General features: G+C 56.4%; 1 protein-coding gene across 1 annotated transcript; it reads left to right on the top strand.

Annotated features, from left to right (window-relative positions):
- The first annotated feature begins 778 nt into the window (after positions 1-778).
- On the top strand, positions 779-24,819 carry SSC5D (scavenger receptor cysteine rich family member with 5 domains). Its single transcript, XM_058530330.1, is given in 14 exon segments — positions 779-1,441; positions 1,781-2,089; positions 2,293-2,412; positions 2,631-2,741; positions 3,159-3,467; positions 5,251-5,568; positions 5,816-5,992; positions 7,757-8,074; positions 9,688-10,296; positions 10,374-10,688; positions 10,857-10,897; positions 10,899-11,025; positions 19,701-19,865; positions 22,866-24,819. Coding segments are annotated over 14 exon segments (5,190 nt in total). The 5' UTR covers positions 779-1,014; the 3' UTR covers positions 24,710-24,819.
- The last annotated feature ends 516 nt before the right edge of the window (positions 24,820-25,335 follow it).

Below are 25,335 nucleotides of genomic sequence, written 5' to 3' on the forward strand. Positions count from 1 at the left end.
TAATTGTCGGTGGGGGTGCTGGACGGGGAGAAGGGAGGCGATGAGCTCACGGCAGGCGCCCCGCTCCCTGCCAGCCCTCTGACTCACGCTCCCCATTACTGAATTTTTTCCGCCTCACAGCTGCCTGGTGCAGAGAGTGACTGTGTGTGTGTGTGTAGTTCCCCTTCCCCCACCTAAGCCTCAATCCTTGGTCCTCCCAACTCCCTGGGGGACACATAAGTTCAACCACTGCTCCCTCAGATGGGGGTCTGGGGACTGCATGCAAATCCACTAGGGAGAATGGAGAGAGGGGTTTCTCAGTCTCAAGCCCCAATCTGGGAAGTCCTTCTTGGTGTCTGGCTGCAAGCTCTCTTGCTGCACCGTTAGCCCGAGATGTGTCAGGTCTCCAACCCCAGCAGCTGATTTGAATCCACGCTGGATCCGCTCTACCTTGGTCCCACCACGCTTCCCTGCCTGGACAAGACAGGAAGCAGATGGGGGGGCACCCAGCCCTTGCTGTCTCCTCACTTGCACCCGTGTCCGGTCATTTCTCTGTAGCCTGCCGTCCCTTGAGCATCTCTAAGCGCAGCGGCGCGCCTGGCCGGCTCCCGTGTGGGTGGTTGCAGTTGGACACCCTCCCTCCTGCCCGCCACCCCCCTCCTCCCCAGGCCTCAGCCGCCGGCCAGCCCCCTCCCCGCCCCCTCCTCTCCCCTGCTGCCTCCTCAGCAGCCTCTCTCCCTTCTGGCACAGCGTCCAGCCCCTGCCTGCTCCTCCCCGGGTCCAGGGCGCTTCAGGAAGGCGCTTCCCTCCCACCCTCCCTCCCTCCTCCGGTGGCCGCTGCCTCCTCCCCTCTCCTGCTCCCGTCCCCTTTCACCCCATCCCTGCCCCGGCTCTGCAGACATGAGGGTCTTGGCCTGCCTCCTCGGTGAGTGACCCCTTCTTGGGGACTCAGGGGCCTGGGCCCTGCTCTCTGACCCCTGAGCTCATCCACTCCAGGGACTCAGACTTCCGGGGCCCCATCGCTGGTGCTTGGATATGGGACATCTGGCCCTGCCTGCCTGGTTCCCCAGGGAGCCAGCCTTCTGCATGCCCAGTCCCACCCTTTTAAGAACCCCAGGACCCGCCCCGCCCCCCCCACCAGCCCTGAACCTGTGGAGAGTCACCCACCATTTGACCTTTAGCCAGGCTCCTGGGCACCAAGGGCCCAGCCCCCAGTCCTGCCCTGGGGCATTTGACCATCTCAAGGACGTGAATATTGCCTGGCCCTCAGCCCAGAATCCTGCTTCCCAGCGGTGGGGTTTCTGGTTCAGAGATGTGAGGATTCTGTGGTGTGTGTGTGTGTGTCGGGGTATTCAAGACAAGGGGCCTGCCCTGGAGAAAGGACCCCCTTGGGCCTGCCCCTCACTCTGTCCCACCCCTCCAACCTCCCTTCCAGCGGCTCTGATGGGGATCCAGGCTGTTGGTAAGTGGCCCCGAACACTACTTCTGTTTGGCCTTGCCCCACTCCAAGCCCATCCCAAGCCCGGCCTCGCCCTCTGCTGGGACTCTGGCCACCCCCTGTCCGGCTATGACCTCGGGTGCTGCTCCTCCCAGAACCACTGGGCGGCCAATCTCCTGCTTCCTACTGGGGCCAGTGTCTCTCACCGCTGCTCTCCTGGGCACCCAGGACTTGAGGTCCCCACCAGTGGCCAGGACGGCTGGCCTCCCAGTCGTACCGTGCAGGACAGCCCCCCACCCCTGCCTTCCCCCTGCCCCCCCCCCCGGCCTCTGGGATGTCACAGCCTTTCCTCCATCCCCTTAGAGCGGCTGCGTCTGGCCGACGGTCCCCACGGGTGCGCTGGCCGCCTGGAGGTGTGGCATGGCGGGCGCTGGGGGACCGTGTGTGACGACGGATGGGACCTGCGCGACGCCGCCGTGGCCTGCAGGGAGCTGGGCTGCGGGGGGGCGCTGGCTGCCCCCGGAGGCGCCTTCTTCGGGGAGGGCGCGGGGCCTGTGTGGCTGAGTGAGCTGGCCTGCCGGGGTAGCGAGGGGCAGCTGGGTCTCTGCCCCCACCGGGGCTGGAAGGCCCACATCTGCTCCCATGAGGAGGACGCCGGTGTCGTCTGCGCAGGTGAGGGGCACTCCTTCAGAGACAGCCCAGGGACCCCTCGTCCTCAGCTCAGGATCTCTGAGGGTCCTGGTACCCCCCAATCCCTGACATCCCCCAAAGCCAGGCGTCTCCTTCCAGGACCCCTGAGTTACCGTTGCCAGGGGTCCCAGACGCTGCCTCTCTCCTGGGGCCCGCCCCCTCCATCACTCTGCACTCTCCCCCAGGTCAGCGTGTGGCCACCTGGAGGGACAGGGACGATCCACCTTCTATCCTGGATGGGGACTCCTGGCTGGGGCTGGCTGGCGAGCTGAGCCCCAGCTCTGAGGAGCCCCCCGTGACCCATGGTGAGCCCACCCTGCCCGGCGCCCTCTCCCTTGTTTCAGCCATGGGGGGAGGGGCCGTCTTCACTGAGATCTCCCAGGGGACAGACAGACGCTCCCTCTCCTCCGCAGCCCCGAGGGTCCCCATCACAGCTCCCTTGGGAAGCACAGCCCGGCCCCCCCCCCGGTGGGAGGAAGGATGAGCAGCTCCCAACCTCCCTCCCCTTTGTCTCCTCTCCCAGCCCCTCGCCCAGCTGGGAGCCCCCAGACCAGCTCCCGGAAGAAGAGCCCCCGGCCCAAGCAGGCCAAGTCCACCAGGGCCCCTTTGCTGACTGCTGGAGCCCCCCGCCAGGGTAAGTCCCCTGCAGGCCTCGTCTCTGCACGTCAGCACGGGGTGAGACTCTAGGCCCAGTCTGGCCCAACCCGGGGGACCCCCCGGGTGCCCTCTTCTTAACCTGTGGCCCTGGTAGGGCTTCAATGAGCATGTAATTCCTCAGGGAGTCAGAAAGTCAGGCCCAGGCCCCCAGGCTTCTCTTCCCATCCCACCAGGTCAGGAGACCCAGTTCTCCTCTCCCGGGACCCAGGCACCTGCCTTGCTCAGTTCCAGCCTCTCCCGTTAACGACCGGGCTGGCAGGCGGATCTCTGGCCACTGCCCCCTCGAGGCCTCAGTTTCCCCAGATGGAAAATGAGGGGTATTTGCATCCACTTATCCCCAGCTGCCGTCACCAGGCTTCTCACTGTCCCTCTCTCTCCCTGCCCGTCCCCCCAGAGCGGCTGCGCCTGGTCTCTGGCCCCCACGGGTGCTCGGGCCGGCTGGAGGTGTGGCACGGTGGGCGCTGGGGGACCGTGTGCGACGATGGATGGGACCTGCGCGACGCCACCGTGGCCTGCCGGGAGCTGGGCTGTGGCGGGGCGCTGGCTGCCCCTGGAGGGGCCAGATTCGGCCCAGGCTCCGGGCCCGTGTGGATGGATGACTTAGGATGCGCAGGCGGAGAGCAGGCCCTGCGGGACTGTCCCCGAAGCCCCTGGGGTCGGAGCAACTGTGACCACAGCGAGGATGCAGGGCTGGTCTGCACCGGTATGTCCTCCTGCCTTCCCAGACGCCCCCCGGAAGCTGCGCAGGGCTTGGCCCAGGTCTGCCCTCGCCACTCGCTGGTCACCACGCGGCTTCCCAGAGCTCTCTAGTCCCCCTTCCTCCCTCCTTGCTTCTTTCCCCCCTTCCCCCCTCTCCCTCCTTCCTCCCTCCTTCCTCCCTCCTTCTTCCCTCCTTCCACCCTCCTTCTTCCTTCCTTCCTTCCTCCTTCCTCCCTTCCTTCCTCCCTTCCTTCCTCCTTCCTCCCTTCCTTCCTCCCTCCCTACATCCTACCTTACTTCCCTCCTTTCCTCCTTCCCTGTTTCCCTCCGTCCTTTCACGAACATTCGAACATTTCTTAAGCACCATCCCTGTCTGGCAGGACACCGCTGAGAGACCCAGTTCTCGGTCTCATGAACATCCTGTTGCTGTGCTGCCAGACACAGCCGGCCCAGGGCGGCTGCAGGGGTGGCCCCCAGGTGTGGGTGGGGGAGTACAGGAGCTGCAGGCAGACAGGAGGCCTCCCACCCCCGGTTCCTGGCAGGGGCAGGAAATGCTTCAGTCAGTGGATGGGAAGCGGGGAGAGGAAGACGGTGTCCACCTGTGTCCCTACTCTGTGCTAAGCCGCATGCTGGGTGCTTCCCCCGGGCTGGGCGATCTCTGAGCCTCATGCTCGCCTGGACGACCTTGTGGGGTGGTGATCTCAGCCCTTCTCTTCACAAAAGCAGAGACGAGGCCCAGAGAGGTAAAGCAGATGACCCGAGGTCATCGGGCTAGCAGCTCAGATCCAGAACCTGCCCTGCTGGGCCCGTCCACTGCGCACACAGATCTGCAGGGCCTCCTGGGCCTCTGAAGCATGGGGCCTGGGGGGATGGAGACCAACAGGACGCAGGTTGGGGCACAGAGCGGTGGACCGGGGGCAGTGAGGGGGCCCCTCCGTGTGCTGTGGGGTGGAAGCAGGTGGAGCCCAGCTCATGGGAGGTGAGTCGAGGCTCTGGAGAGGGTTAAGTCTTGGGGAGAAGTGAGCCCCATTGAGGTGTCTGAGGATGCCTGGTGTGGGCCCCTCTCTGGTCTGATCATTTCTCCAGGGCAGTGATGGGGGCGATCTTGCCCACCCTACACTGGAGGGATAGACAGATGGACTCCACAATGGTGAACCAACTGTTACCCCAGAAAGACCTAGCAGAAATGTACCCTAAAACCAAATATCTAGACTAGTGGTTCTCACTGGGGGGTGATTTTCCCACCCCCCGGACCCCAGGGGACATTGGGCAACGCCTTGAGACATTTTGGGTTGTCACAACTGTGGGTGCCCCTGGCATCTGGGGTGGAGCCCAGGGATCCTGCTGGACATGGTACAGTGACAGGACCGTCCCCCCAGCAAAGAGTCATGTGTCCCGAGATGCCAGCGGTGCTGAGGTTGAGAAGCCCTGCTTCGCAGGACTGGAGAAGGCAGCTGGAGTGGGAAGCCCAGCTGGGGAGCCAGGCCCGGCAGGTGGATGGAGGGATCAGGGCCAGGGTTCCCAGGCTCGCCCATGGGAGGCAGGGACATGGTGGGCTGGATAAGCCTGTTGGACTCTTGGTGAGCGGCTCCCCAGCTCAGAGCCTTTTCCTCGTTTGCAAACTGAAGACGGAATATCTGCTTTCCAGTATCATCTGTGCGTAAAGCACGCCCCTAGGTATAGCTTATACCTGCTCCTCCGTCATGGTTTCCTGTGCGTACGGCTTATACCTGCTCATCCATCGCAGTTTCCTGTCTGTCTGTCCTCCTCCCTCTCCCCCTGTCCAGGCCCGGCCCCCCGGCTGCGCCTGGCCGATGGCCCCCACGGGTGTGCTGGCCGCCTGGAGGTGTGGCACGGCGGGCGCTGGGGGTCTGTGTGTGATGACGCCTGGGACCTGCGCGACGCCGCCGTGGCCTGCAGGGAGCTGGGCTGCGGGGGTGCGCTGGCTGCCCCCGGAGGCGCCTTCTTTGGGGAGGGGGCTGGACCCATCCTCCTGGACGATCTTCGGTGTCGGGGAAACGAGACGGCCTTGCGATTCTGCCCCTCGCGGCCCTGGGGCCAGCACGACTGCCATCACCGAGAGGACGCTGGGGCCGTGTGTGACGGTGAGGGGGACACGGGGGAGGGGGAGGGGCGGAGGGGAGCCTGGAGGGGAGTCACAAGAAGTGGAGGCTGTGTATTTTCCTGACATATATCCCACGTGCCTCGCCCTCTCTCCAACCCACCTGCCCATTTGCCCCGTCTTCTCCTGCTCCGTGAAGCCTCATCCTTCATCGAGATCCTGGGATGTAGGGTTCACGAGCTGCCCGGCAGTCCGGTGGTGCGTGGTGATCACCTCTTCCCCTGCCACAGGTATGCCTCTGGGATACGTCCCTCCCACGGCCCCCGCAGTGGACAGCAATAGCTCGACGCCCAGGAAGGTGGCATCTGGGCCTCCGCCTCCCACAGTGAGCCAGGCCCCATGGACAGCAGGCATTTTACCGCCTCCCGTCTCCCCTACTGCCCCTCAGGAGCCTGGGCCTGAAGCTGGTGAGTCCATTCTGCTCCCCAAGAAAATGGGGTCTTAGCTCCTGTTTCCTCCCCCTAGTCGGCTCCCAGGTGCTCTTTCTCATCGGGGGCAGAGAAGGGTGAAGACACGAGCACAGAGCCCCAAGCTCAGAAGGGTCGTGCTTGGTTTAATGCTCTGCTGTCACCGTCTTGAAATGAATAATAATTTTGAAGGCTGCCTCCTTCTGTCAGATACCGAATGGACTGGATGGATGATGGCTGTTGTTTTAAAATACAGGCTTTATTATTGTTCAGGTGTGGTGAGACCAGCAGATCAGGAGACGACTGTCGTTGGAAAGATAGTTGGTTTCTTACAGTCCCCGAGAGGAGGGGGCACAGCACGCCACCCGACGCACGGCCACTTGGGGAGGCACCAGGGCCGATCAGGAGGCAGAGGGAGCGAGGGGAAAGCGTGGGCAGGAGCCTGGATTGTGGCTTCTGTGGGAGGAACCGGCGAGGCCCGGTGGGCAGGCTTGGGATCGGCTGGTTTGGGATGGGCTGGTTTGAGTCATTTCAGTGGGATCCGGATTGGCTGGTTTGCAGACGGAAGGCACACTCCAGGAGTGCCCATCTCTAGGAATTAGCGAACTCTGGGAGGGGCAGTCCCTGCAGAGTCAGCAGGGCCCCCAGATGTCAAAGCCTCAGAAATACGGAAAATAAAAAGGCGTCATTAAGACAGCTGGCTCCTCAAGGTTGGAAAAAGCTGAAAAAAGTAGGAGCTCGATCACGGTTCCTGAGGCCTTTTCCCCCTTTTCCTGAATCGTAATAATAGTCATAACAGCAACGACTGCCGTTTGCTCCGCACTCACTGGCCGCATGTGAGCGGTGCTGTTCCAAGCCCCTAAACATGTCCTCTTTGGGTACCTCTCCCTCCGCTTACCCGCAGGGACTGTCTGGGCTCCATGTTACAAATGAGGCCCCACAGCCACAAAATGGAAAAGCCAGGACTCAAGCGAAGGCAATTTGTTCCAGAGCCCACATTATTTTTTTTTTGTTGTGGTAAAATATAATAACATAAAGTCGATCATTTTAACCATTTTAAGTGTACAGTTCAGTGGTATTAAGTACATGCACCTTGTTATGCAGCCGTCACCACCATCCTTCTCCAAAACTTTTTTCATCGTCCCAAACAGATCCCCAGACCCATTAAACACTCCCACCCCCACTCCCCAGCCCCTGGCACCGCCCTTCTGCTGTCCGTCTCTGTGAATCTGACTCCTCTAGTGCCTCGTAGAAATAGAATCATCCAGTATTGGTCTTTTTGTGTCTAGCTTATTTCACTGAGCATAATGTCCTCCAGGTTCATCCATGTTGTGGCATGTGTCAGAATCTCCTTCCTTTTTCAAGGCTGAATAATATTCCATTGTACGTGTGCACCACCTTTTGCTTATCCTGTCATCTGTCGGTGGACAGTCAGGCTGTTTCTGCCCTTTGCCTACTGTGAATAGTGCTGCTGTGAACGTTTGCTGTGAAGTATCTGTTTGGATACTTGTTTTCACGTTATTTGGGGTATATCCCTGGAGTGGAATTTCTGGATCATGTGCTCATTCTCTTTATCCCTGTGCCTCAGGCACACGATGGTGCGGTGCAGGCCTCAATGAATGCTGCTGGGAAGGAAGGATGGATGAATGGGGACAGCCCAGATGGACCAATGGGTGGATGAGTCGAAGGAGGAGGAGGGAAGGTGGAGGAAGTCTCAGAGCAGCCTCCTCGACTCTCTAATTCTCTGGGTCTCTCCACCCGCAGGGTCCCCCCAGCTGCGCCTGGTGGCCGGGCCCAGCAGGTGCTCAGGCCGGCTGGAGGTGTGGCATGGCGGGCGCTGGGGGACGGTGTGTGACGACAGCTGGGACCTGCGGGACTCGGCCGTGGTCTGCCGGGAGCTGGGCTGCGGTGGACCTCGGCAGCCAGACCCCACTGCTGGCCGCTTCGGCTGGGGCGCCGGCCCCATCTGGCTGGACGACGTGGGGTGCGTGGGCACCGAGGCTTCGCTCTTCCAGTGCCCCGCCGCTCCCTGGGGGAAGCACAACTGCGCTCACAATGAGGATGTTGGAGTCGCCTGCACAGGTAAGGAGGCCCTCGCCACCCGCTGGCCCCGGGAGGGCTTCCTGGAGGGAGCTAACGTCTGCCCTAATGTCTACTGAGTGCCCGCCTCCTAAGCCCCTGCCCTGGGCTGTGTGTTTTCATACATGTGACCACATTCACTCCTCACAATAAGTCCAGTTTGGTGGATGTTATGCCTCTTTTACGGATGGAGACGCTGAGACACAGAGAGGTTAGGTAACTTGCCCAAGGTCACACAGCAACTACGTGGCAGAGCTGGGATTCTTTCTCGTCCCCCTCCTCCCAAGAATCAAGCAAGTCTCCCACACAGAAAGGAGCTTGGTCCTCCCCAAGATGAAAGGAAATAGCTGTAGCGGCACCGGGAGATGGAGAGAAGCCAAAGAGGGCCAGCGGCAAAAAACCCAGGCATTGCGTTTGTCGTTCATTTGCCAACATTGACCGAATACCAGCCACTGAGCTAGGTGCTGGGTCCTCAGAATTTAATGCACCGGGCCCTGGCCTTTGGGAAGCCCACAGCTTCCGAGGGAAAGAGACGCACCCACAAATTGTTGCAAGCCCGCGGGACACTTTATAATTTGGGAGGTCCCCACGACCACCCTCAGGTTCCATAATTTCCTAGAAGGCCTCACAAAAATCACAAAAGCTGTCATACTCAGGATTATGGTTTATGGCAGCAAAAGGACACAGATTACAATCGGCCCAGAGGAGAGGCACGGGGGCAGGGCCAGGAGACCCGCGTGGAGCTTCCAGCCGTCCTCTCCCAGGGAGTCACGCAGACGGCACTTAATTCTGCCAGCCGCGACACGTGAGGACACACAGGCTGTGTTGCCAGCCAGGGAAGCCCTGCCAGCGTTGGTGTCCAGATTTTATAGGAGCTCAGTCTGTCATGAGACGTGGCTGCCTGCCTCGTGGCTGTCCATAAATCACATCGTGAGCACAGACTGTCTGGGTGGCCCTGGGGCCCCAGAGAAAAAACGCTCTTATCGAGCAGGACATTCCAAGGGCTTTGAGGTTACCCCCAGGAACCAGGGGCAAAGGGCCAAGCCTTTCTTTGGGCAAGGTTAACCCTTTCCTGCACACGTGTGCTCATCAGACAGCTGTGAGCTGGACAGTGGTGGCGGGAAGGATGGAGTCGTCCATTCTGCCTGAAGCTGAGGCCCTCCCCCCTTTCCCTCTCCTCCGAGGGCCATGGGAGCCACAGAAGGGTTTTAAGCTGGGGAGTGACCTCGTACCACTCTGGTGGTGGGTGAGAGCTGGACGGGGAGGAAGGGAGACCCGTCAGAAGGTACAGGAAGCGAGGCCGCAGCGGGGGAGACTGAGAGGACAGGTTGGGTGTGATAGGGGCGAAGGGGGTCGGTCACATCACGATTGTAAGTGACCAGAAGGCAGGGGACAGTGTCTGGTTGGGTGGACCACAGTATCCCGAGTCTGGCACAGCGCCTGGCTCACAGGAGATGCTCCATAAATGTTAGTGACATGAATGAATGGATGACGAATGAACGAATGGGAACTTGATGACTGACTGTGGAGGGGCCATGAGAGAGGTGGGGCCTGGATGGACGAGCCTGGCATCACGGTGTCTGCCATCTTCCCTGTCCTCCTCTCTCACCTTCCAGGGACTCCCGGCCTGGACTCCATTTCAGACCCCTTCAGTTGGAGCTGGATCCCTGGCCTGGGTAGAGACCCGGATGCCTGGCCCCCAGGGGAGCTGGCCACCAAGCCCTCCGTGAGGCTGACCCCCAGTGTCCCCGAGCAGACCGCCACCAAGGCCCCTGGGAAAGTGCCCAAGAGCACTAAGAAGTGGGTGACCAAAACTGCAAAGAGACCCACCACTCAGCCCCCTGTGATGCCAACCACTAAACACGCCAGGGCCCCGGGCACCCAGATGCCCCCCGACCTGACCTCACGGACCACTACAACCCTGACCGCTGAGGCCTCCCGAAGACCACCCTCCGAGTTCACCACAAGGCTCACCACTGAGGCCCCCCACAGGCTGACCTCACACATTACTGCCACGCGGACTCCCCGGACCCCCCGAGAACGGACCTCTAAGACCGTGGCCACGCCAACCACTCAAAGCCCCCGAGAAACGACCTCTGAGGCCGCCATCAAGCGAATCCCTCAGGCCTCCATGGAGCCATCAGCCGAGATCCCAGCGGAAGGTTCTCCAGAGTCATCCAAAGAGCCAGCCCCCTCCCCTACTGGGAGCACGGCTGGGGGATCCGGTGAGTGGACCGAACGTGAAGGGGCGAGGCCGACCCCTGCTGACCCCTCCTGACCTGGGACCTTCCTTCCGCTGCAGGCCCGTTCCGGGTTCGTCTGGCCGATGGGCCCAACCAGTGTGCCGGCCGGCTGGAGGTGTGGCATGCTGGACGCTGGGGAACAGTGTGTGATGACAACTGGGACCTGCGGGACAGCACCGTGGCCTGCTGGGAGCTGGGCTGTGGAAGGGTCCGGCCCCGAGTGGGCAAAACCCACTACGGCCCCGGGACCGGGCCCATCTGGCTGGATGACGTGGGCTGCAAGGGAAGCGAGACCTCACTGAGTGACTGCCCTGCCAAGGCATGGGGACAGCACAACTGTGACCACGAGGAGGACGTGGGGCTCACCTGCACTGGTACCTGGGACAGCCGGGGCTGGTGGGCAGGGGCATGGAGTTGGGCGGTGGGGGGACCCAGAGTCGCTCCAGAGGTTCTGGAAGGGGAGCTGGGAGTAGCAGCAAGGACCTCTGAGATGGGACAGAAACGGGGGCATGGGGCTCAACCCTCCCCCAACTTCTCCCAAGGCTACGCAGACGAGGAGGATTATCCCGCCTGGACCTGGGACCCCCACCTCGGGAGAGGACCTGGCCAAGGGGACCACCGCTGCAGGGCCACCTGGACACACTCTCTCCTCGGGCAGCACCGGGAGGCTAGGGGCCTCCTCCCCAGCAACCAGGTGCCTTCCGGGCACAGGTGAGGCGTGTGGCTAGGGTGGGGAGGGGTTCCCTGCAGGGCTTCCGGAAAGACCCTCCTAAATGAGCCAGCCTGGGTCTCAGAGACCTGGACAGGTTTTCCTCGGCTCCAGAGACCCTAAAAACGTTCCTTCCTTGGGCTCTACTGCAACACTCTCCTCCAGATCCTAGAGGAGACCCCTGTGCATCTCTGAGAATCAGACCAGGCTCCACAAAGCCTGAGCCCACGGTCCTCCCACAAACCCAGTGGGGCCTCCAGGAATCAGCTGTGATACACGAGCCTGTGCCCCTCGATCCAGAGGAAATCCCCCTACCCCCCGGGCTGAGGTCCATCCTGTCACCATGTGGTCACCCCACCCGAGCTCCTTCAAACCGGTTCTCACAGCGCATGCTCTGGTCTGCGTTGGGCTACAGCTCAGAGGTGGGGTGGGGACCCCTGGATTGAGGGTTCTCTCCCTAACCCATCTGTGTCCTGCCTGTCCCCAGCCTGACCCTCTTCCCCTGGCCAGCAGGGCAGCTTCCAGCCCCACGGCTCTGTCCCCCTCTGCTCCGTGGCCCCTGTCTTGCTGTCAGCTCTCTCCTTCCATCTCTGCCGCCCCCCCCCCCCCCCGGGGCCTTGCCCGCCTCAGCCCCATGTTGTTGCTGCCTGAGTGTTCTCTTGCCAGTTTCTCTGCCCTGCCTTCTTCAAGTGCCTGTGCGCCCGCGTGTCTGTGTGTTCTCTGTGTCTCTGTGTGTCTATGTGTCTGTCTATGTGTGTGTCTGTGTGTGTCTCTGTGTCTGTGTGTCTATGTGTGTCTCTCTGTCTATGTGTGTCTGTCTTTGGGTGTATCTATGAGTCTGTCTATGTGTGTGTGTCTGTGTTTGTGTCTCTGTCTGTGTCTATGAGTGTGTGTGTCTCTGTATGTGTGTGTCTGTGTGTGTCTCTGTGTGTATCTATGAGTCTGTCTATGTGTGTGTGTCTGTGTTTCTCTGTCTGTGTGTGTGTGTCTCTGTACGTGTGTGTCTATGTGTGTGTCTGTCTCTGTGTGTATCTATGAGTCTGTCTATGTGTGTGTGTCTGTGTTTGTGTCTGTCTATGAGTGTGTGTGTCTCTGTATGTGTGTGTCTATGTGTGTGTCTGTCTCTGTGTGTATCTATGAGTCTGTGTGTGTCTATGTGTGTGTCTATGTTTGTGTGTGTGTCTCTGTGTCTGTGTGTCTATGTGTGTGTCTGTGTCTCTGTCTATGTGTGTCTGTCTTTGGGTGTATCTATGAGTCTGTCTATGTGTGTGTCTGTGTTTGTGTCTCTGTCTGTGTGTGTATGTCTCTGTATCTGTGTGTGTCTATGTGTGTGTCTGTCTCTGTGTGTGTCTATGAGTCTGTGTGTCTGTGTGTCTGTGTGTGTCTGTCTATGTGTCTGTGTGTGTGTGTGTCTATGCCTCTTTGTGTGTATCTATGAGTCAGTCTATGTGTGTCTGTGTGTGTCTGTGTGCGCGTGTCTGTGTGTCTCTGTGTGTGTGTCTATCTGTGTGTGTGTTTGTGTGTCATCCCGTCCCCTCCTGCACCGAGGCTCACGTCTCTCCGTCCTCCTCTGCCCTCTTCCTCACGCCGTGGCTCACTCTTTCTCTCCGTCACTGCCCTTTGCCCACCCTCCTGGTCTCTATTCCTCACTCCATGTTGACGTTTCACGGTCACTCTCTCTCTTTCCCCTCAGTGTCTTTTTCTTTTTCCTCTCACTGTTGCTGTCTCGCCCTCCCCAGCCCTGGCGCTCCGTATATGCACGGTCAGCCTTTCTCTCCGTCCTTCTCGTTTTCCTCTCCCCCTGGAGCCGGCTCTCCCATGGTCGCTGTCTGTCATCGTGGCCTGTCTCTGCCCCCTCCTGTTTCCTTCACTCCTCGTCTCCCTTCTCTCCTCCCCACGCCACCCTCACAGCCGCTCTCCCTCTCCCCTTCTCTCTGCCACTGCCCTTCTCGGAGCCCCCAGCCCGCCCTGCGCTCTCCCGGCCCCCTCGCGCCCTCCTTCCCCGCCCCCGTCTCGCAGGGTGGCCCCGGCCCTTCCTCTCACGTCCCACCCGCTCCCTCCCGCAGGCGTCGCCAGTTCTGCTCCCTCTCCGCCTGTCGCACCCGCTGTGCCTCTCCCGGCCCTCTCCCTCCAGTCTCCGTGTTTCCCTCTACCCCCCGCATGTCCGGGGTGTGCTGTCACCCCGCGCCCCTCTGCCCATCCCCTCCAGAGAGGCGCGCCCCCTCCGTGCCCCCTCAGCACCCTCCCGCCCCTCGCGCCCTTTCCCGCCTTTTTTGCGCGCTCAGGCTCAGCACGCATGCGCACTCCGCGGCCTCGGGGGACGGGGCGGGGTGGAGGATGGAGGGGCGGGAGGGGCAGGCGTCAATCGGCCTCGCGGCTTGTGATGTCACAGCGCGCTGCGCCTCCTGATTGGCCGGCTGGCCCACGCCCGTAGCAATGAAAGCCGGGTGAAGCGCGCACGGCTTCCTGTCCCGGGGCTTGCACTCCCGCCGTGGGAACGGGAGGGTGGGGAGAGGCCCTGGAGGCGCCGCGATTTTGGCTGGGGTGGGGGACCCAAACTGTGAGTTAGGGCTCATCCGACCCAGTTTGCAGAGGTGATGCTGCTCGGTGCAGTGTAGCCAGCATTCCGGAGCCTTTGTTCTCTGCAACCCGGCGCTGCCTCCCTATCCCGTAGCGCCCCCTCGTGGCGGAGACCGTCAGATGCTGGGCACGGGCAGCTATGAGGGCAGCCGGGCCCCGCTCTCGGGGAGTCCCTTCCTGGTGAGGGGACAAGGCAGTACAGGAGCACAGATAAGCGCACAGCTACAACCGAGCGAGGGAAATCTCGGGACAGTCACATATACAACCTCAATAACGGGAGGACTGGGAGGACGGGCGGGGGTGGGGCGGGGAGTGGGAGAAGGACAGACGTGACTTCCTATTCTCACTAGCTAGGTGACCTTGAAAAAATGACTCCACCTCTTTGAGCCTCAGTTTCTTCCTCTGGAAAAAACAGAGCTCCAGGGTTCCCGTAATGAGTCAAGGAGAGCTCACTCTCTGCTAGGCACGCAGGATTCCAACAACTGGGTGACATGGGTCCTATCGCTACGCCCTTGCTTCAGGTGGGGGAAGAATGAGGCTCAGAGAAGTTCAGCTTTAACTCGGGAGCCGTGACTGAGATCCATTTTAAACGATTTCACCTACGTTTTGCTCAGTGGATTGGGAAAGATGATTGAATTACTGAAGTAATTACAAGTGTGTGTTCTGGCGTCGAGTTAGCTGGGTTCCAGTCGTGGCTCCACAGGGATTAGAACTAGCTGGGTGACCTCAGGTCCCAATCCACTGAGCAAAACATGTGTGAAATTGTTTAAAACCGCAAAACATTGGTTGTTAGAGTTATTTACCGTAAATGAACAACAGCTGCAGAATCCCAGGGAGGGAGTGATTATTTCTAGTAGAGCAATCAGGAAAAAACTCACAGAGGAGACGGTATTACTCACAGAGGAGACGGTATTATTTCACCAGCAGACAACAGAAGGAAGGGGATTCTCAGAGGAGCAGAGGCTGGAGTTGAGAAAATTGCATTGCCAGTCTAGGGCATTGTCATCTCCGCTAGCCTTTTAGCTCTATCATTTGTTTAGCTGTATCAGTTTCTATTGCTGCTGTAACACATCGCCATGTGAATAGTGGCTTAAACAACACAGACTTACTATTTTGCAGTTCTGTAGGTCAGAAGTCTGACAGGGGTCTCACTGGGCTAAAATCAAGGTGTCTGCAGGGCTGTGTTCCTTCTGGAGGCTTTAGGGGAAAATCCGTTCCCCTACCTTTTCCAGCTCCTAGAGGCTCCCACATTCCTTGGCTCATGGCCCCTTCCTCCGTCTTCAAAGCCAGCAACATTGCATCTCTCTGACCTTTCTTCTGTCTTCACATCTTTCTCTGTCATTACAGCTGGGAAAAGTTCTGTAATTTTAAGGATTTGTGTGATTAGATTAAGCCCACTTGGATTAATACAGGATAATCTCTTCACCTCAAAGTCTGGACGCTTAATCACATCTGCAAAATCCCTTTTGCCACATAAGGCAGCATATTTACAGGTTCTGGGGTTTAGGGCATGGACACCATTGGGGTAGCATTATTCTGTCTACCACAGGATCTGTGTTGTAGAGGCTCAGTAGAGACTTGTTACACATTTGTTGGATGAGGAATGAATGAATGAGTGAGAGGCCAGAGTAAGTCTAGAGAGAGAGCAAAGGAGATGAAGCTGGAGGCTTTTGAAGTCTGCATTTTCACTTTCCAGTTCATTGAAGCAACATTTGAGGTTGCCCAGATGATAGAATTTGGAGTCACAGACATTAATTTGTTTGTCAAATGCCTGCTGTGTGGCAGGCATGAGTACTAACCCCCAGGAGCATAGCGGTGATGAGCAGAGCAAGGGAGGGGGAAAGGGAGACTGAGAGTTGCAATTTAAAACAGGGTGGTCAAGAGACACCTTCCTAAGAAAGTGCCATTTAAGTGATGACCTCAAGGAGGAGAGAGGGAGAAAGCCATGCAATTGTCTGGTTGGAGAGTGTTCCATACAGAGGGAACAGCATATGGAAAGGCCCTGAGATGGGAATGTGCTTAGCTGGTTCAAGAAACAGCAGCGAGGTGAGTGGGGCTAAAGTGGAGTGGTTGATGGGAATGGTGGCAGGGGCTGAGATCTGTGGTCCGTTGTAAAGATATCTGCTGTGATGGGGAGCCTGGAGGGAGCTAAAGGAACAGTCCAGGCAGAGGGTCAGCAGCACGTGCAAAGGTCCTGTGGTGGGACATTGGGAGAATGGCAGGGATACCAGCGGGGCTGCAGTGGGGTGAGCCAGGCAGGGGAGAGTCATAGGAGGTGAAGCCAGAGTTTGGGTTTTATTCTACGTGCAGTGAGAGGCTCTGGGTGGAGCATTTTAAGCAAGGGAGGACATGCTCACATGTGCATTTTTTTTTTTTGTGAGGAAGATCAGCCCTAAGCTAACATCTGTCACTAATGCTCGTTTTTTTTTTTTTTTTTTGCTGAGGAAGACTGGCCCTTGGCTAACATCTATGCCCTTCTTCCTCCACTTTATATGGGACACCACCACAGCATGGCCTGACAAGCGGTGCGTCGGTGCGCGCCTGGGATCCAAACCCCGGGCCGCCGCAGTGGAGCACGCGCACTTAACCGCTACGCCACTGGGATGGCCCCTACGTGTGCATTTTCAAAGCAATCCATCAGGCTGTTGCACGGGGTACAAATATAGGAGCAAGAGTGCAGGCAGGGAGACCTGGAGGTGCATAGAGAGGTGACAGTGGCCTCCACCAGGGTGGCAGTGTAGACTGAGAGAGAAGTAGATGTCTTCAGCCTATATTCTGGGGGTTGAGCTGATGGGGTTGAGGGATGGGTTGGATGAGGGGTGAGGAGAGGGAGGTAGGGGATGGGGACCTGCCTTTTACCGGATCGGGGAACACTGTGGGGTGGGCGCACAGGATTCAGAGGGGAAATGGTAACAGCTCCGTTGGTGCCGCGTTTGACACACCCAGGCGCAGACATTAGCTATTCGATCCCGGAGCTCCAAGGGGCTCCCGGGCTGAGCTATAAATGGACGGGGTGGAATCAGAAGTTGTGGGAATGGCTGAGGCTGTGCAGAGAGAGAGCCGTGTCTAATGGAGTTCCTGCCCCCGCGGGGAAGGCGGATGACTCACGGAGCTGGGATATCGCTGTCTGTGATAGCTGCATGAGGTCACGCGGGGAGGAGGGGATCCAAGATTAAACGGAAAATTAAATCGAGAGGTTGGACGACAATAATGACAATGATAATCGCTACTATTCATTGAAGACTCTCCGTGTGCCAGGCACCGTCTGAGTGCGTCGCAGGGTTTAACTCACTTCTCCCCACGGAATCTCATCTCATGACATGAGCTCTCTCCTTACCCCCATCTTACAGATAAGGAAATCGAGGCACAGAGAGGTCAGGATGGCAAAGGGCAGAGCTTGGATTCAGACTCCAGGATTCACACTTTTAACCACTCCTGCCACGGAGACTAGGAAGGAGCATATGACAGAGTTAGCTCTGAAAAACCCAGGTGGCAGAGAGCAGGGCATGACCTCATTGAGGGGGAGGTGGGAATGGCCTTTGAATCAAATCCTAAAGGATGAATAAAAGCTCACCAGGGAAGGAGTGGGGTCAGATTCGGGAGATCTGGACCCCTTTAGAACCAGGTAGACCTGCCTGGGTCTGAAGCCTAACGCTGCCCCTTAGCTGTGTGATCTTGGGAAAGCTCCTTGCCCTCTCTGGGCTTCAGTTTATTCCTCTGTAGTGCAAGTGCAGCTTCTCCACCCACTGTCTCCCCAAGAGAATGCCACAAATTAAACTGCCTGACAGCACCAAGGATAAACGTGGGCGTGAGACTCTGCACCCACTGAGGAGGGCAGCTTGACAACATCTAGGGAGATGCGGCTGCCTTCCACACAGCAGTTCCACACGTTAGGTGTTGAATGATTCTTGCTCAGGAGCCTGAGGACACAGGTACAAGGAGTTCACTGCTGCTGTATTTGTACAGCAAAACATTGGCAACAGGCTAACCACCTGTCAACAGGGGCATAGATAAATGAACGGTTGTATATTCCAATGGTAGAATATTATACGGAGGTTAAAAAGAAGGAACTAGAGTTATATGTCTTTAATTCAAAGAGTAGCTTATCATGTGCCAGGCCCTGCGACCCCATGGAGTAGATGCTATCATGATACCCATTTTACAGGTGAGGAAACTGAGTCATGGGGAAGTTAAGTGACTTGCTCACCCAGCTAGGAAGGGACAGCCAAAGAGCACGCTGTGAAAGGATGTATGTGGTGTATACGTCCACGCACACGGTCTTAAACTAGGTGTAGCGAGCCACGCGTGGGGAAACAGCATGGCGCCAGGGAGCCCTACCTACTGTGTAGTTAAGGTGTGAAACACGCTTGGGAATGATAAGCTGAATTTCAGGCAGCCGCTCCCGCTGACGAAGAGAAGGGATGTGATTGGACCTCACAGGGGCTGTAACTCTGCACTGCTGCTTCTCTTTTTAAAAAATGTATATTTTAGTGAAAAAATCGAATCGATCCCACACCACTGGACCACGAGCATGTGGCCATATCCCAGAGCCCATCTGGAGCACACACAGACCCCAGGAGTGTGCCCGCAGTCGGTGGGCTGGCATCTTAACAGGAAGACAGCTTCGATTTGGGTTCTTGACGGAGTCCTCCTAAAACCCGGCGTCTGGGAAAGAAATCTTGAGTGATTCACTGCTAATGGGCTTTTTCCTCTAGGCTTTTTTCCTTTTTTTATTTTTTAATTAATAGTGCTGCTAATGGTTTTTAAATTCCTAAAGAATATGGCCATTGAGTGAGATTTCATAGTTATCCTGTTAAGGGATTTAACAGGCATGGGAAAGGTATTAAATTAAGAACGGTTAGTATATGAAGGCACCCACCGGGGTGTCCGCAGTGCCAGGCGTCAGGGTGAAAACTGAGCCTTGTTCAGTTAGCAGGTAATATGTTAGCAGGTGACGGGGCAAGGAATTTCTGCAGTTGGGACGGCTAGCTACAGAGCTCAAAGTGACCGTGTCAAACATGCCTGGTGGCTGGGACACCGTCCTTCTGCCTAGTTTTGTGTGCGGAGTGGGGAAATGTCTTAGCGGGCTCATGTGCATGGCAAATAGAAGGGCAGGGAATTTCCGGCGGGGGTAACAGCATGGGCAAAGGCTCCAAGGTGTGCAGGGGCTGGATGGGAACTCCTCAAGGTGAGGGGTCCGACGGAAGCAGCGGGTTATGTGGAAGCAGACGTGGTCAGGTGGGGCTGGAGAGGTGGGCAGGGGCAGGTTATGATGGAAGATGAGGGACACGGACTTTGTGCTGCAGGCAGTGGGGACCCGTGGAGAGGTTTAGGGCAGGCACGGGCAGGGGCAAGTCTCTGTGTAAGAAAGAGGCCTCTAGGGTCAGCGTGGGGGACACAGTCACAGAGGAAGTTGGGGAGACGATTCCGGTGAGTAAGAATGACAGGGTAATGGGTACAGGGTTTCTTGTTGCAGTGATGAAAACGTTCTCAACTTTGATTGTGGTGATGGTCTCACAACCTTGTGGCTAGACTAACAACCACTGAACTGTACGCTTTAAGTAGGTGAATTTAAGGTATGTGAATTATATCTCAACAAAGCTATTGTTAAAATAAGTTTTTGATCAACCAAGCTCGAAGACTTTGTCTTTCTCTTCTCCTTATATAAAGTGATATATACATATTGTATATTATAAACTTATATGTTATATAAAATTGTTGTCATGTAGAGATTATCCAAGTGTATTCAGTAAAAAAACACAGGAAAAATAATAGTATAGAAATGTTCCACGTAGTTCAGTAATAAAGATATTATAGGTTTTTTTTTTTTTCCGGGGAAAAATAAAGGATGAGCAGGGGCAGGGACCTCAGGAAATTGAAATAATAACCGTCCTTATTTTATAAGCTAGTGTAGTCCTAGTTTCTGGTATTGGTGGCTGAGAACATCCCAACTATATCGGCAAGGCAGCTGCGAGGTCGGGGAGGAGATGGGGTGATGCTCCAGCTGTGACAGGATAAGGCCCGAGCTGGGGCCCAGTGGGAGCAGAGGGTCAGATTCAACGGGAAGTGAGACTCGGTTCTTCCTGTATCTCTCAAGGTGACAAGGATGATCGTGAGCCTTCCCGGACGTGGGACATGCTTTCAGGAGGGGCCCTGGCCAGGGGGACCCCCACTGCAGGCACACCTGGACCCACTCTCACCACTGGCACCACCGGGAGCCCAGGCCATCCCTCTCCAGCTCCAAGGCTCCGTGGGGACACAGGTGAGGCACCTGGCTGGGATGAGGAGACTAAGATGTTTGTGTGGTGGGTAGAGAGATGGACTCCAAATTTCCCAGTGGTGACCCAACTTTCACCCTAGAAAGACCCAACAGAAATATATCCTAAAACAAGGGGTTATTATCTTCACCAGTGGTCGTCAACTGGGGGCTACTGGCAATATCTGAAGATGTTTTGGATTGTCACGATTGGGAGCAGGGAGTCTACTGGCACCTAATGGGTAGAGGCCAGGGATGTTGTTACACATCCTATAGTGTGACAGGATATCTCCCCCACAACAAAGAATCATCCAGCCCCAAATGTCAACAGTGCCCAGGTTGAGAAACCCTAACCTATACCATGCAAGTCACTGTGACAAATCAATACAAAAATAACAGGAGACCCTATAAGAGAATGGGTAAAAGTTATGAACAGGTGATTCGCAGAAGGGGAAGCCCAAATGGCCAACAAGAAATGCTCACACTCATAAGGAATCAGAAAATTCAACTTAAAGCAATGACAAGCATGAAAAAAATTTTGAAAGGTACCTAATACCAAATGTGGGTGAGGATGTGGGGCAATAGGCATCCCCACTGGATATAGCAATTTGATAAAAACAATCTAGCAGTATTTAGTGCAGTTAAATATGATTATAAATTATGACCCAACCATCCTGCTCCTAGATCTATATTCCAGAGAAATCCTTGCACAGGCTTATAAAGGAACATATATGAGGATGTTCTTTGGAACATTGTAATGTCAGGGAGTTGGAGGCAAGTTAAGTGTCCTACAGTAGGGTAACAAATAAGAGAAATGCAGTGGGTGCACAAGATGGAATTTTCTCCAGTAGCTAAAGCAATGACTAGCTGTTTACACAGCAACATGGATAGGTATTAACAACATAACGTTGAGGGAAAAAATCAAAAACAGAATGAGATTTCCAGTAGAATGTTATTTGCAAAAATTAAAAGCACAAAGACAAAAATACACATACACTTATATACTAACATATACACATATATGCATTCTGCATTGTCTGAGGGCACACATATACTTAAAGATATAAGTCAGATACATTAGTGGTGATACCTGTGGGAGAGGATGAGGGGGATTCAGATTGGGGATAAAGAGGAGAAAAATTAAAATAAAACAAGAGGAGACATTGCAGGAACTGTTGATGACAACCTACAGAGGAATATGATTAGCTTAGCTCTCTGAACCTTGGATCTGAAAAGTTAAAAATCAATACCACTGTAGGTATCTGAGCCCCTACAATAGCTAACTAAGCTGAGATTCTTGAAATAATAACTAAAAAGAGTTAACCTTTTCCAAGTAATATACTGTGTCAGGCACTATTCTAAGCACTTTATATGTATTACTCTACATGAGCCCTTTGATTTAGGGGCTATAATTATGCCCATTTCACAGATGAGAGAAATTGAGGCAGACGTTAACAACTATGACAATATTAATAACCATGAGAGTGCTTATTACATGCTAGGCATTGTGCTAAGTGCTATGCACACACAAGATCTCCCCAGTCCTCACGATGACTCCACAAGGGAGGTCGTGGTTCATGCATGCTTTGTAGATGGGGAAAAAAACTGAGATTCAAAGCAGCTAAGTAGCTTGCCCACGGTCACCCAGCTAGGAAGCGACAGAGCTGGCATTGAAAGCCAGGGAGCCTGGAGCCCTTTACTTAACTGCTCTTCAGGCTGTGCCTCAAAGACCCTCCAGGAACAAGTGAAATTCTCTAGAGCTGTGCCATTCAAAATGGTAGTTGCCAACCCAGGTGGCTATTTAAATTTAAATGAATCAAAAATTTAAAAAAGGAAACATTCAGTTCCTTAGTTGAACTAGCCACACTTCAAGTGCTTAGTAGCCACATGTGACCAGTGGCTACCATGCTGGACAGCCCAGAACATTTCCATCACTGAGAAAGTGATACTTAATGGCCTAGACTCTGGATGCAAAGGACTTGGGTTCAAATCTTGGCCCAGCAACGTGTGACCTGTGTCTGTGTGACCTCAGGCAAGTTACCCTCTTGGCCTGATTTCCCTCATCTATAAAAAGGGGTTAAAATTCGCATTTACCTGGAAGCAGGGCCAGTAAGAAGGTGAGGCATCTTATTCTATGCGGGCGCAAAAGTTCAGGGAGCGCCAAAACACTCAGTAATCAAGTAGATAAATCTTAATACAATCATTTGAAAATCAAAAGTAATGCAAAAAAAATCCACGATGAACTAAATATCAAAATTTAAACTAAAAGCAGGATCTGACCCACCTCTCTGGACTCACCCTAATTCTTGCTCTGCCCCATCCTACCTTGGGTTAAAATGTTGACTTTTTGTTCATCTTGGATCTTGCATTAATTTTGATTGTTTAAAAATATGGCATAAGAATATTTATCTAGATTACAGAGATACCTCTTCTGAACACTCCCGCATCCTCACGCCGCGCCCGGGCTTCCTCCAGCACCCGCCAGCACGCCCCCTCTTCCCCTCTACCCCGCACACTTCCGCATCCTATTGCATCCCCCTCAGCTTCTGCACCTTCCGGCATCCGCCCACATCCCTCTCCATCCGCCCCCTCCCGCATCCCCGGTACCCCACCTCCTCCCTGCGTCTCCCCGCGCGCGCACATCCCCCTCCGCGCATGCCCGCATCCTCTCGGACGCTTCCACACCCTCTAAGCCCTCCCCCGCCCCCACCATCCTGCATGCCCCCACGTTTCGGCCCCTCCCGCATCCCCCGTACCCCTCCACATCCCCGCTTCTCCCGGGTTCGCTCATCCCCGCATCCCCCCGAGGCGGAGGACGCTAGGTGGCGCCTGGAGACATCGGAGGAGGCGGGGAGGTGGTTCCACTAGGGCTGGGTGAAGTCTGCCGGCGACCATGACGTCACGAGGCCCTGCGCCTTCTCATTGGTCGGCCCATCCCTGGGGGCGGGGCGGGCCGCGGGGTGGGCGGGGCAAGCTGACCGACGCCGCCCCTCTTTCCTCCTCCAGGTTCCGCGAGGAAGCTGTGGCCCCAGCGCCGGCTGCTGCGGCCCACGGCGCCCAGGACAGCGGCCCCCGCCGCTTCCCCCGCTCCCCCCGCCCTGCCGGGGACTCCGGGCCCGCCGCAGACCTCCGACTCGGCACCACCGCTCATCCCCGACACAGCGTTAACGCCGGAGGTGACCTCTCACCCTCCTGACACTTTGCCACCCAGCCCAGACCCGGCCTCCTGGATGAACTCTGACCTCACCCGGACAACCTCTGGCCTTACTTTGTCTGCCCCTGGGGCCACCGTGGTTCCATCACTGACCCCTGAGCTCTCAGCCACCACACCACCCACCTTGCCTAAAGAACTGACCTCTGATCCCTCTGCACCAGCAGTGGTGACTCACCTTTCCCCTACCTCAGAGCTGACCCCAGAATCTGACACAACCCCAGGCTGGGACACAACTCCATACCCCATCACGGTCCCAGAACATTCCAGATCCCCAGACGCCTCCACAAGTCCTCACCCCACTACCACCCTTCACACCACCATGACCCCTCACTCCACCATGACCTCTCACCCCACCACGACCCCTCACTCCACCATGATCCCTCACTCCACCGTGACCTCTCACCCCACCACGATCTCTCACTCTACTACCACCCTTCCCCCCACCACAACCCCTCACTCCACCATAATCTCTTACCCCACTACGACTTCTCACCCCATCACGACCTCTTATTCCACCACAACCCTTCACCCCACCACCACTCCTCAGCCCACAACCACTCCTTATTCTACCTCAACCCCTCATCCCCCCACGACCCCTCCCCCCACCACGATCCCTCCCCCCACCACCACCCCTCCCCCCCCCACCACCCCTCCCCCCACCACCACCCCTCACCCTACCACCACCCCTCACCCTATCACAACCCCTTACTCTCCCACGACCCCTCGCTCCACCATGACCTCTCACCCCACCACGACCCCTCACCCAGCCACAACCCTTCACTCCACCATGACCTCTCAGCGCACGACCACTGCTCAACCCACCACAACCCCTCACCCCATCACAACCCCTTACCCTGCCATGACCCTTCACTCCACCATCACTACTCAGCCCACCATGGCTCCTGACCTCACCTCAACCCCTATGATCACTACCAAGTCCCTTCTAACTTCCTTGGGAACAGAACTTCCCTTTCCTACTCCAGCACCAACAGTACCCAGCCTGCACCCCCAGTTGACCTCCATGGGGGCCCCTCACCCCTCCACATCCCAGATGTTGAACCTAGAGTCCTCTCCAGCCTCAGAGTCCAGCCTCTTCAGGTCCTCTCCAGCTCCAGGCATGGATACACCATCCACTGAGGACTTCAAATCACCCAGAAGCCAGAGCCCCAAACTAACCCCTCCACCTAGCCAGACCCCACACTCAGCCTCAGACCCCACTATGACCCCTGACCTCCCCCTGTCCCCCGTGGCCCACCCCTTGGATCAACCTCCTTCTGACCCCCTCACCCTCAGGCCAACCCCTAGTCAGAGCCCAGGCCCCCTTGGCCCATGTGTGGCCCCGGTGCCACCTGTAAGGGTCATGGCTTGTGAGCCGCCTGCCCTAGTAGAGCTAGTGGCTGCTGTGAGGGATGTGAGTGGCCAGCTGCAGAGACTGACCCAGGCCCTGGAGCAGGACCAGCAGGAGCGCCAGGCCCTGGGACTGGGGCTGAACCAGCTCTTGGAGGCTGCCCGGGGTCTGGGGCAGCTGGGTGAGGTTGTGAAGAGACTGGCAGAGGTGGTCTGGTCCCCAAGCACAGCTGCAACAACCACCACCACCCCAGAGGAGGAAGAGAGGCCTCTGAGGGGAGACGTGTGACCCTATCTGGGTTTTGAGGGGCTTAAGACACTCCCAACAGAAAAGGAAAACCAAAGTATCTAATTAAAAACAAGATGTGAATGACGTTTCTGGGGGACTAGGGGAACCCTGGAGAGATGGAATCACAAGATTGATCTATTTGTGAATCCCGCAGGAACAGTGCAAGGTGATGAGGATGATGGTGAGGAAGATGGTGATAATGGTGATAAGCATGATGGTGATGGTGATTATGATGGTGAAGATGATGATGGTGAGGATGATGATGATGGTGGTGATGGTGATGAAGATCACAGTGATGATGATCCTGATGGTGATGGTAATGGAGATGATGGTGAGGAAGCTGATCATGGTGGTGATCATGATGGTGATGATGGTGATGAAGATGATGGTGATAGTGATCATGATGGTGATGATAATGCAGATGATGGTGAAGAAGATCATGGTGGTGATGGTCATGATGGTGATGATGATGGTGATCGTAAGGATGATCATGGTGATGAAGATGATCATGGTGCTGTTGATATGATGGTGATGAAGATGGTCATGGTGGTGATAAGGGTGGTGATGGTGATGATGATGGCGATGATGGAGATGATGATGGCGATGAAGATGATCATGGTGGTGAT

Source organism: Diceros bicornis, chromosome 34 (genome assembly GCF_020826845.1).
Source record: "Diceros bicornis minor isolate mBicDic1 chromosome 34, mDicBic1.mat.cur, whole genome shotgun sequence".
NCBI lineage: Eukaryota > Metazoa > Chordata > Mammalia > Perissodactyla > Rhinocerotidae > Diceros > Diceros bicornis.